We start from the raw sequence: 11,783 nt of genomic DNA on the forward strand, positions 1-11,783 counted from the left end.
ATGATGGCAATCAACATGCTACATGTATGAACAAATTCAGCTGATCTATGTATAGCTCCCGTTATCAGTGTAACGGCGCGTACTGCCTTCGTTCTCTTTATTCCACCACACAGCAGCTGGCTTCAGGCTTGGTGTTCCACCTTCATGTATGTAATACCTGCTTGTATTGCTGGGGTGTTCGTTGCGCTGGGTTTTCTATTCTCTTCGCAGTGCGACAAGCCTTTCCTAGATTCTCGTCCATGTGCGAGTATCTGAGCGAGACGAAAGTCTTTGGATGCGCTGCGCTCGATTGTGCAATAATTCAGTTCGAGTTTAATAATCGACGACTTGCTCGGATGTGAGAAGCCGTGGATGCGCGTATCGAGTGGTGACGCAATGCCGGCCGAATGTCAAAGCTCGCTCCCGCCACTGGTAATATGCGCCACCAGAGCGTCAGCATCATCTAGTTCTACAACGCGACTGCGCTGATGCTCGATCATTGACTCTACAACAAAAAGCCTGACCTTATGCGCTTCCCCTCCTTTCCACAGTTCGTCCGCGCCTTTCACACAATCAGCAACACCACCAGCGCCTTCCTCCGTACTAACCCCGCCGGCACTCTCGGTCGCACTTTCTACAACAGCCCGCAGCGCGCTTCGATCCAGCGGTCCATGCCCAACATCCCCTTTTTAGGCGCACTCTTCGGCTCCTCCGGCAGCATGGCAGACACCACAAACTACGCCGTCTCGAAGCCAGAGGGCGAGTGGCAGGCGCAACTGTCACCCGGTACGCAGTTGCCAGTTGCACACAGAGTGACCTTGTACTAACTCGCGACAGAGCAATTTCGCGTTCTACGCAAGAAGGGCACCGAAGCTCCCGGCTCCAGCAAGCTAGACAAGCACTATCCCGATGCCGGCGTCTACTCGTGTGCGGGGTGCGACGCTCCTCTGTACAAGGCCAACCACAAGTTCGACTCGGGTTGCGGGTGGCCCGCGTTCTGGGATGCGTTCCCTAATGCTGTGGGACAAAAGCCGGACCCGGGCCTGGGTATGATGAGGACCGAGATCGTGTGCAATAATTGCGGAGGGCATCTCGGCCATATTTTTAAGGGTGAGCGCTTTGGCAACCCGAAGGATGAACGGCACTGCGTAAATGGCGTGAGCATCAACTTCTCGCCCGAGGAGTCGAAGTAAATGAGAAGACGGGATGTGGCAATAGTTTGTATACCTGATGACGAAATGAATGAATGAACGAGATGATTTGAAGAGCTTGCGAAATCGATGCAGACCAGTATATCTCATTGCTACCTGCACACTCACGGCTGCCTCTTCATGCTGCTGCTATCTGTTCTATGCCGATACCCTGCGATGTCTCCCCGACTCATCAACACAGCTCTATCGTGCAACCATCGTTGCAATCCTCATGCACATTCGCCACCGATGCAGAAATACGGGCACCTGTAACCTGAGTGTTCACAAACTCAGCTGGGAAGTTCAGCCAGGAAGTGTTTGGCAGGCTGCTGTACTTTTGTAGTAAAATAATTTGGAGTCGACCATTCTTACGTAGAATCATGCATCATTCTACGAGCTACTCTCGACCGATTAAATGCGCATTACAAAGCGTTGTACACCAGTTCTTTCTTATCAATCACTTTATAACTTACTTCCGATTTGATGGTATGCTGTAAGGTGCAACAACCCACGGAAATACTTATGTATACCTATATGCGTGACGATTGAGAGGGAGGCAAGATACACGTGCATTTCACCTCTGAGTGGGTCCTTTAAGTATACATTATTCAACTATGACAACATGCGCATGGAAACTGCTGGAAGAGCCTACGTTAGAGCCAGGTGTTGACTGACGACTTGTTGGGTGGACGGAATTTGATGATTTGTTAGGCTTCCCTCAGACGGCGACCCTGGGAAGGTGCATTAGTCGATAACGGTAGTGCTTTTCCGCGAATACCGGAGTCATACTTTTCGCCAACCACTCTATCGTTGTTCCACTCATTCTTCACTCGCAAAGCTCTCGGCGAGACCAATTCAGCTTCGTATCGGGAGCGCAGAACGCTGCAGGTGATGAGCCCAAGCTTGGACCTCGAACCCAGGGTCATTGCCTCCGGAAACAACTCCGGCTACCTTCCGCGAAATCGGGTTGTCAACACTGAGAACAGTCAAACCTCGAATGACAATGAGAGCGATGAGGGCCCCAGTCACAGCCTTCTGCCTTCGGAACTATCTCAAAAACCGCGGCAACTCCCCATAGAGACCAACGTTCGAGCCGGTACATCTCTATCGCAAATCGATGATATGGAACAAACGGAACCTGCCAAAGAGCAGCCAATAACGTGGCGCTCCCTCCCTCGCAAGGACCAGCTCTTCGTTATTACTTTGGCACGGCTGTCAGAGCCGTTGACCCAGACTTCGCTCGGATCTTATCTTTTCTACCAACTCCAGTCATTCGACAAGACATTGCCTGATGCTACTATCGCTTACCAAGCTGGCATAATCAACGCCGCATTTCCATTTGCGCAATTCCTTACTGCCATGATATGGGGTCGCGTCGCCGATTCCGAATATGGCGGTCGAAAGAGAGTGATTTACTTTGGGCTGTTGGGAACCATGTGCAGTATCATTGGCTTCGGATTCTCGCAGAGCTTCCCGATGGCGGTAGCTTGTCGATGTATCGGCGGCGTATTGAACGGCAATATCGGCGTTATGAGAACTATGATCAGCGAGATCATCAAGGAGAAAAAGTACCAGAGCAGAGCGTTCCTTATTCTGCCGATAACGTTCAATATTGGTGTCATAATTGGGCCGATACTTGGTATGTACCGATTGTATACAAACTTGACATTGATTAACACTCTAGAAGGTGGCATTCTCGCAGACCCGGTTAATACGTATCCTTCCTTGTTCGGACCTGACTCTTTTATCGGCGGCAATGATGGTGTCTCATGGATGAAGCGATGGCCATATGCGCTGCCAAACATCATGAGTGCATGTTTTCTGTTGTTCTCGGCCTTGGCTGTGATATTCTTTCTAGAAGAGACAAACGAACTTTGCACGGACAAACCGGATCTTGGCTTGCGCATTGGTAGGGTGATACGCCGCTACATTTGTTGTCAGAACACCGCGACCGAATCCGGCTACACGGCCATTCCAAATGACGACTTTGATGCTTCCAACAGCCTCGAGCTTCAGCCAACGCCGACGTCGACCCGTCCTCCATCAAGCGACAAGACTAGCAAGGTTCTCCGTCAGAAACTACCCTTCCGTCGTATCTGGACGCGGAATCTCATTCTTACCCTCCTCGCTCACGGTATAATGGCCATGCATGTGGGCGGTTTCAACACACTCTGGTTCATCTACCTCTCTGCACCACGCTTCGACCCTGCGCACCCGCATCCTCCGGCTTACAAACCACACGGCTTTGTACATTTCACTGGCGGTCTAGCGTTACCTCCAAGGCACATAGGTATTGCGTTGGCTATTCTTGGAGTTATCGGTATCTCTCTGCAGCTTTTCTTGTATCCGAAACTCTCGCACCGACTCGGTACTGCGAAGAGCTATCGTATTTTCCTAGCACTCTTCCCAGTGGCTCACACACTGGCCCCGTTCCTGAGTCGTGTACCGAGCTGGAGCGCGCCGCCAGCTGGAGTTAACGGACCATTTGTCTGGATAGCCATCATTGGAGTTCTTTTCATTCAGGTTCTTGCTCGCACATTTGCACTGCCATGCACCACAATTTTGGTCAACAACGTCAGCCCACACCCCTCGGTGCTGGGTACTGTGCATGGAATTGGGCAGTCGGTTTCAAGCCTGACAAGGACTGTTGGACCAATCATGTTCTCTTGGGCTTTTGGCAAGGGTCTGAACGTAGGGATCGTGGGCCTTGGCTGGTGGCTCATGGCAGCTGTTGCCTCGGTTGGTTTCATTGCTGCGCAGTGGGTGAGAGAAGGCGATGGGCACGAGATTCTCCTTGAAGGAGAGGTTAAGGGGAAAGATGGGGAGGTTAGCAGGATTGATTGATCGTTCTCACACCCTCAAAGTGTACGCTCGAGTCTTGCATGGCTAAGGGGCGCAAATGACTATATCTGCCTGTCGCACCCACGTGTGCGCTCAGGCTGCGAACCATTCGTTCAGACGAGCCGTGGAGGATGCAGCCAAGCCAGCCAAGAGCTGCTCGTCACGCTTGACCTCACCACCATATGGACCAAAGCGGAAGCTCGTGAATCTCATAGACGGAAAGTCGGGACCTCGCGAACAAGTCGTCCACAAAAAACCAACGTAGCGAACACGTTGGCACAAACCAATCTTGCAATGCGGGTCGCGCAAGGTTATCACTAGAAACGAACATGTTCATGCGCATTGGCATGCATGGAGAAGTTGGTGTAAAAGGCAGATATCCATTTGTAGTGTATACAAGGACCTTATAAAGGTGTCTTACGCATCAATTGGGAGCAGGAGTATTCACATGCTCACTTTTGGAAGCATTACAGCAAGATGAAGTACGCTCTCTCGATCAGCCTTGCCGGGACGCTCCTCACGCAGGGTTGCTCGGCGCTCTGGCTCTTGCCCACAGCACGTAACTTCATCTACATCGTTCCTGATGGCTATGGTCCAGCCTCTCAGACCATGGCACGAGACTACGTCTCGCTGCTGCAGAACGGTGAAAACCCCAAGGCACCAGTCTCCATCCAGCTCGCTGCAGACGGCATGGTTATTGGGAACGTCAGGACACAGGCAAGCAACAACCTGATCACAGATTCTGCGGCCAGTGCGACAGCATTTGGCTGTGGTGTCAAGACTTACAACAATGGTATGTTTATATGCCCATGGCCAGTTCCAGCATGTTGCGCCTAACATACGCTTGTAGCAATTGCTGTAGATGACGACGGTCAGCCCGTAGGCTCTATTCTCGAAGCTGCCAAGATGGAGGGCTTCAAGACCGGTCTTGTGGTGACTTCGACCATCAACCACGCCACTCCAGCTTGCTATGCTGCCCATGTCGCTGACCGCAACTCATACGAGAAGATTGCAGAGCATGAGATTGGGTACTCACACCCGCTTGGTCCACAGGTCGATATTCTTTTGGGCGGCGGACGCTGTTACTTCAAGCCCAAGTCCGACCCTACCTCGTGCCGAAAAGACGACATCGATCTCTTCGGCTACGCCAAAGGAAAAGGTTACCACATTATGCAGGACCGAAAGGCGTTCGATGAGCTGAAGAAGGGGACGGCCAAGTCGGCTGATCTACCTTACATCGGTCTCTTCAACGATGGTAAGTGCACTTGATTACATGACTCCGCGCGAAGCTGACAGACTCCAGACCAGATGATGTACGAAATCGATCGCAAGCAGGACCCTACGCAGGAACCAAGTCTACTGGAGATGGTTGAGACGGCACTGACCTCGCTCGACCGCGCCACCAAATGGAGTCTTAGGGGCTACCTACTTGTTATCGAAGCCAGCCGAATAGATCATGCTGGTCATGCCAACGACCCCGTGGGCCACCTCCACGAAACCATCATGTACAACGACGTCATGAAATATGTGCGCGAGTGGATCGACAAGCATCCCGATACCCTGATGCTCTCGGCTGCAGATCACGAATGTGGCGGTCTGACTCTCAATGGCTTCAACCCGCTCCCCCTCAAATCCGCCACCATGACCACCGAGCGCGCCGCCGCCCTCTGGAAAGCAAACAACGCCACAGATAAACGTGCATATCTGACCTCGACCATCCTTCCCGGCTATGGTCTCGCCGATCTGCCCACAACCGCCATCGACGCTCTCCTGACGTCGCGCAACTTTGCGTCTGATCTCGCCGCCCGCCTAAGCAGCAAGGCAGGCGTGAATTGGAGCACGGGCGGCCACACTGCAAGTGATGTCACGCTGTTCGGGTACGGCGCTGGCTGGCGCGGCGGGAATCTCAAAGCGGACATGGCGGGTAACTGGGACAACACGCAATTGCCGGGCTACATTGAGGGCGTGCTGAAAGTCAAGATGAGTAAGGTCACGGAGAAGTTGAGGAAAGCGGGGAGTGCGTGGGTCGGGAAGAGGGATCTGAATAGCCATGGGCATGTGCACGAGCACTGATTCGGGGATGGTGGGTGTAGTCTATTTGCAGATTCTTGTGTGCGTGTAATGGACGTGGTTTTTACGATATTCCAAACACTCGTTCTACATGCACCCTTCCGCAACCTAACTTTTGCAAGATCCTGTAAGGTCTTACAAAACCTTTATCACTGAGGAGTAGGCAGGTTTACGTCTCCCGTACGCCATCCGTGCTCCTCTGTGCCGACTTGTAAATCAACTGTGGTACAACACGGTATGTCTTTGCAACACATCTTCAACCCAATCAACAGCCAGTAAACGACCATTAGTGCCGTATTGCAAATACCAGTGGATATCATGCCCTAAACTACAAAGTGATAGCACAAATGTGGATAGTGTAACGAATTATTGACTACAATTGATGTGACGAACTCATGGTGAATGTCACTTGTCTATCATCTGTTCACAAACACGACTGCACATGGAAAAACACGCCGCGCTACAAGATCATATTTCTCGTTACAATTTGCACAAGAAATAGGTTCTATCACACTTCAATCTGTCCAGCGCTGTCAGTCCATTGCTATTCACGATTACTTGCACCGCCACTGCACCGCCACAGTATCGCCACCGCTCTCCCGGCCTACCCGGCAGCTGCAAACCCGATCTTCACTTCCCGCGAGCCATTCCACACCGTCGCGCACCATCAAAACACCGTTCCATGCAGGGCGCCCTGCATACACTCGGTACAGCGCCAGCGGTGCTCATGCCACAATTATGGACCGCAATCGTCGAATCTGCGTTCTGCGTTCCGTGGTACAATCACATGAACTCTAATCAGATGCAGCGCCAGTGGCGGAATAAGGCCAGCACGCTGACATCAGCGCACTGGGAATGGCTAGTGGCTCTTGGCGTCACGCGGGCTTGCTGAGACGAAACGTAACGTTGGTGGCCTTGTGGTATACTTTGGTTGAACTTTGGCTTTGCTAGGCTTGATCAGGTAGACGTTTGGCACACAAGTAAGACGAAGACTGTAATGTACGAAGAATTAGAGCTTTGTACGCTCTATGTAATAATGTGAATATTTGTGTGGAATAGAAGGGAGACGAGAAGATATCCAGCTACCACTGCGCCTTGGCGATACTTAGTTTCGTGTTCCTTGGGCTAATCAATGTGCTTTCCTAGCACTGCACGGTGATGATGCTTTATACAGCCTAGCATGTTCGAAGATCGCCGGTATACGGAATGCAATGCATGCAGGTACAGTAGTGCTGGGGCCCTAGAGGGGCGCGGTTGTGCCGGACGGGTGCGCGCACAACGGCGATGCAGCACGTTGCCCGGAGACGCTGACAAGCGTCGCACAGGAGTGAGCGAGGTAGCACGATGGCGCGGCGGATGGCGCCTGAAGCATCAATCGAAGACTCGTATTGGGGGTATCAACGCGACGGAGAACCCAGACCCAGAAGGGTCAAACCATGCCAAAAAAATACAGTATCGTATCGCGGAACGCCGTGCCTATGCAACGCTATGCTATGCTCCAAAATGTCGGTCTAGCACCAAATTACGACCGTATACAAATTGCACTTCGGAAATTCATTATGCGTGTAGGGGATCGTGCTCAGTGGATAACGTTTTCTTCTTGGTTGAAGACAACGCCATTCTTCTCCGCAAACAGCTTCTGAATCGGGTAGGTGATGGCGTTCATGATGTTCTCGCGATAATCGAGCTTGACAAGAGATTTCTCGAACCAGTAGTGGCGAATGAATTTGCCCTGGCAGTTGCTGACCTCGACGCCGGGGAAGCCGTTGGCCTGGCCGCATTCGAGCTCCTTGATGTACTCCTCGTAGTCATAGCGGATGTACTCGCCAAAGGCTGACTGCTCGTGGAACTTGGGTTCCTTCCACTGCGAGCAGTTGGGATAGCGCACGTCATCTGGGCATTCGTGCCATGCCTTCAGTATTGGCAAAACCTGGTCGTTGTTCTGAATGATCATGAAACCGGTGTTTGTGTAGGTGCGATTGAATCGATCGGAGTTGTACTGCGGCTCTTCAGGACTCCACGGATCTTTCGCCATGACAAAGGAGTGGTGAGGTTCCACATTCCAGTAGTTCATCATCCACTCCATGGGTAGCTGCATGAAGCGGAAAGTGGCGTCGGCGTCGAGGAAAACAATGAACTTATAGTCCTTGATCAAGTTGGCCAAAGCAGACGGCTTGATCCAGGTTGCGTGTCGATCTTCGAATTCGCTTGCGTGAACGAATTTGTAGTCATAACCGTGGATCTGAGCGTATGCGTAGTGCGCGAAAACGCCCCCAGACACGTGGTTGATATTGCGCCAGTCGTATTCGCCCTTCTCAAACATCTCAGTAGACTGTAGCGGTCTTGTGTCGAGATCGAGAATCAAAATGTCGCGACCCATTTTCTTCGTATAGCGCGGGTGCTCCGGAAGCAGAATCTTAGTGCCATTGGGCTCGCGGATGAAGGGGTCAGATGGCGCTACTTTGAGCGGCTCGTACAGAATGCGCAGGATCTCGTTGATGTCTGGTGTTTTCGCGTCGCTGGAGGTCCTGTCAGCGCTGGTCAGCAGCTACCTCTCACGCGCGAGGTTTGTCTGGAGAAGGCAGAAACGAGGCAATCGCCCCAAGAGACAGGAATCGGCAGGAGTCTGGCAAGGGCACGTACATCCCATGGAAGGGCATCCGCTCCGGCGCGGACCACGACATGAAGCCGAAAATAAAAATCACAACCATGCCGGCGCCACATGCCAGCACAAACATCGGGCTGCGGGCCCCCGTCGATGATAGCATCATCTTGGAGTCGTGTGTCCAGGTTCCTCTTCGGAGAGCTGAGAGCAGAGGAGTGACAGGAGGAAGCAGCGACGAAAGGCTGGGTGCGCAAGGGGCGGACTAAAGTCTAGTAGGCGACCCGTCGGGATTGGGACATTTTAACCCTGCTACCATACCAGTCAGCCCTAGCGGCCAAGACGTACAGCTCGTCTTGCACGACCGAAGACCCGTCGTTAAGCTCCGTTGGCTTCCCAGGGCGCCGTCTAGCGCCTGCAGCGAATGAGAGGCGCCGCCATGGCGCGACTTGTAATGAGCGACGTGGGTCCTGGATCGCACGGAATCAGCGCGGGCAGACCCATTTCATGCGCAATCGAAGAAACGGGCTCGGAAACGCTGCGTGCAATCCACAAGTTCTGCCACCAGTGCCCGTAGCCGAAGAGGCGACCCTGCAGCACCAAATGTACGCTCGCCGACGGCGCTGATGCTGGGGCTGTGCCTTTTTGGGCTGCATGGCAAAGGTCCGGGGCTTTCCAGAACTTGTGCATGACCTCGCCTGGAGAGGGGTCGGATCTAATTTCCCCGGCCATTTCGCGCCTCCTGAGTCCCTTTGATCGTCCCCACCAGCTTTGTGTCAACAAATTTGCAACTCGATCGCTGAACGGCTGCCACACTGCCACACTGCCACAGTCGGCTACTTACACCCTGTGTTTGCTGCAACATGGTAATGATAGATTGCCTCCGTAACTGCATGCCTGATCGGCAGCTAACGGCAATACCTGCCCCGTCCCGACTTGCCGCATGTAGAGCGCAGTCTGTTTGGTTTGAAGCCAGAATGTGGCGTTCTAGAATCATGTCCGCACCCGTGGAACGAGTCACGCCGCGAACTACCTGCTATCTAACAACAACAGCTGAAGAACGTCACTGTTCGCCGACACATGTCTTCGAGATCATTGACACCAGAGCCATAGGCGGCGCGTCCCTTGCGTGCTGGTCGCAGATCCCTTGCGTTGTGTTAGCGAGGTGGCAGGTGCATGGTAAGCATGTGTCTTGATGGCGTGCATCAGCAATAAACACGGTGGTACCATCTCATCCAATACACCATGAACAGACCAGTTCTACAGCTAGATATACAATACAAGCGAAAGCTTCATCTCTATCGAGACACGCACCGCGCTGTAAAAACACGCATACAAGACATGCAAGCCAAATTGGGTATCTCATCGTCTCCCTGCCGTCGCAACCCCATCACTCTTCAACCTGTCCCCTCAATCCATCTCCCCAACATCTCCGGCGCGAAGTTCGTCATGTAGCTGATGTCTGCCTCGTTCGCTCTTTGCTGCGCAATCTCTCCTAACCCACCAAGAATCGCTTCAAAGTTATCAATGTCCTCCATTTCCTCGTCCGCAACATCATCTTCCTCCGTCAATTCCTCTTCGTGCCCTTCTTCATTATCATGCGCGTCGAACATAGGCTCGTCGATCAGCAAGTCCGCTTCGGCATCAACTTCGACCTCCTCGGTATACTCGTCGAAAAACTCCATAGGCGAGAACTGATCTAGCTCCGATAACGCCGTGCTCAGGTCAGATGGCGATGGCGAGGCAGGCGGGGAAGGCAGGCGGTCTGTAGCCGCTTCGGTATCGATGTCGAGCGCGCGTAGATGCGTCTGTGTCTTCTGACCTACCAGCGCGCGCTCGAGTGAGGATAGGGTTGTGAGGACCTCCAGCGTGCCCTCGAATTCGTTGAGGAGCTTTGTGGCAAGACCGGGCGCGAACCAGACTCCCTCTAGGTTGACGCGCATTGATTGGGCGACGCTGGAGGAGAGCAGGTGATGTAGGGCGAGCGCGATTGGATGGTCCTCGCTCAGCACATTGTCGTCGACCCTGTTCGACAGCACCCTGGAGGTCCTCGATATGAGGTTGATAGTGAGGCTGGCGAGTGTGGCGCCCGTATTGGCGAGGGCCTCGATCCGCCGTGCAGAATCATGCACCCTGGAGGAGGTCAGGCACACGTTGATCGTGAGCCGCCTGAGGTACTTCAGGTACCTGTCAGGAATGGGTGGTAGAAGAGTCTCGCTCTGTGACATGAGCGAGACTTCGAAGGCGTTGTTCTGGTAGTAGTATGATGCTGCTTCGCCATGTATTAGCCTGGAGGTACCCAGGACACCGAGACTTGGCGCTGGCCCGATGAGCAGCATGTCGTAGATGCTGTTGCGCATCTCAGAAGGAAGGTCAGTGAATACGGCCATTGTGTTATGACTACAGTCGCTGAAATACTGCAGTTGTTGGAGTATTGCAGCTGTCCAAGTTTTGCAGCTGTGAGACTATTGCAGTCATCGGAATATTTCAGTTGTCGGAATATTTCAGTCGGTGTAATATCGTAGTCGGCAAATAGGTGTAGTCGCTTACAAGGGTTGCAGGTAGGTTTGAACAGAAGTTGTTGTGATCTACAGTAGGAGGCGCGAGGCATATGTACCTTCCTGCCAGGCAGTCGCTAAAAACCACACCTCAGATCCTTCGACATCGTTAACACACTCCGGTTCCTACAAGCGAACCACGATTGAAGGACTAACCTACGCCGCACAGCTATGACTCACCTGATTGGCGCAGCTTCCACCCCAGCTCCCAAAGCAGTCACGCACGCCCGTGATGTCGCGTCGTGTTCGCGGGCCGCACATCAGATGCCTACGTGTTGGCAAGGCTAAGTGGTTGCCTGGTGTCTCAGGCAGACGTTGAGCGCGTGTCTCTTGACTAGTCGCCAATAGGTGACGATGATTAGGAGTAGAGGGTCTGAAGTAAAAACGATTGAGAGTCATTTGCATGGTACCGCAGTCTTTAAAAGTGCCATTGGCCGCCAATGCGCAACGCTGCGCATGACATTCGTGATAAATTGACCTAGTTGATTCCTTACACGCTGTGCTGCAAGAGATTCAGCGTTTTGAGAACACTGTTGCGCATGA

At 52.8% G+C, this 11,783-nt stretch overlaps 5 protein-coding genes across 5 annotated transcripts; 3 read left to right on the forward strand and 2 right to left on the reverse strand.

Moving 5' to 3' along the window:
- The first annotated feature begins 424 nt into the window (after positions 1–424).
- On the forward strand, positions 425–1,616 carry C7974DRAFT_183216 (Mss4-like protein). The gene is made up of 2 exons (XM_046136404.1): positions 425–765; positions 817–1,616. Exons 1-2 carry the CDS (start codon positions 507–509, stop codon positions 1,170–1,172), a joined length of 615 nt encoding a protein of 204 aa, XP_045996986.1. The 5' UTR covers positions 425–506; the 3' UTR covers positions 1,173–1,616.
- On the forward strand, positions 1,617–4,250 carry C7974DRAFT_183217 (major facilitator superfamily domain-containing protein). The gene is made up of 2 exons (XM_046136405.1): positions 1,617–2,808; positions 2,857–4,250. The coding sequence occupies exons 1-2, from the start codon at positions 2,061–2,063 to the stop codon at positions 4,011–4,013; spliced, it is 1,905 nt and encodes a 634-aa protein (XP_045996987.1). The 5' UTR covers positions 1,617–2,060; the 3' UTR covers positions 4,014–4,250.
- Positions 4,251–4,487: 237 nt separating this feature from the next.
- Positions 4,488–6,083, forward strand: C7974DRAFT_376092 (alkaline phosphatase; the record flags this gene model as incomplete). Its single annotated transcript, XM_046140258.1, has 3 exons — positions 4,488–4,803; positions 4,861–5,265; positions 5,314–6,083. 3 exons carry the CDS (start codon positions 4,488–4,490, stop codon positions 6,081–6,083), a joined length of 1,491 nt encoding a protein of 496 aa, XP_045996988.1.
- A 1,544-nt stretch (positions 6,084–7,627) lies between these two features.
- C7974DRAFT_453842 (uncharacterized protein) lies at positions 7,628–8,851 on the reverse strand (the record flags this gene model as incomplete). The annotated part of the gene is made up of 2 exons (XM_046145883.1): positions 7,628–8,628; positions 8,720–8,851. The coding sequence occupies 2 exons, from the start codon at positions 8,849–8,851 to the stop codon at positions 7,660–7,662; spliced, it is 1,101 nt and encodes a 366-aa protein (XP_045996989.1). The 3' UTR covers positions 7,628–7,659.
- Positions 8,852–9,938: 1,087 nt separating this feature from the next.
- On the reverse strand, positions 9,939–11,072 carry C7974DRAFT_472073 (uncharacterized protein; the record flags this gene model as incomplete). The annotated part of the gene is made up of 1 exon (XM_046146528.1): positions 9,939–11,072. The coding sequence occupies one exon, from the start codon at positions 11,070–11,072 to the stop codon at positions 10,080–10,082; it is 993 nt and encodes a 330-aa protein (XP_045996990.1). The 3' UTR covers positions 9,939–10,079.
- Between the last annotated feature and the right edge of the window lie 711 nt (positions 11,073–11,783).

Source organism: Boeremia exigua (genome assembly GCF_020726555.1).
Source record: "Boeremia exigua strain MPI-SDFR-AT-0100 chromosome Unknown C7974scaffold_6, whole genome shotgun sequence".
In the NCBI taxonomy this organism is placed as follows: Eukaryota; Fungi; Ascomycota; class Dothideomycetes; order Pleosporales; family Didymellaceae; genus Boeremia; species Boeremia exigua.

Excerpts from the sequence above, each read along its gene's own strand:
- C7974DRAFT_183216 (XM_046136404.1), top strand. The coding sequence starts at position 507 with ATGCGCTTCCCCTCCTTTCCACAGTTCGTCCGCGCCTTTCACACAATC. Across the intron at positions 766-816 it reads GCAGGCGCAACTGTCACCCG|AGCAATTTCGCGTTCTACGC; the intron begins GTACGCAGTTGC and ends AACTCGCGACAG.
- C7974DRAFT_183217 (XM_046136405.1), top strand. The coding sequence starts at position 2,061 with ATGAGCCCAAGCTTGGACCTCGAACCCAGGGTCATTGCCTCCGGAAAC. Across the intron at positions 2,809-2,856 it reads CATAATTGGGCCGATACTTG|GTGGCATTCTCGCAGACCCG; the intron begins GTATGTACCGAT and ends ACACTCTAGAAG.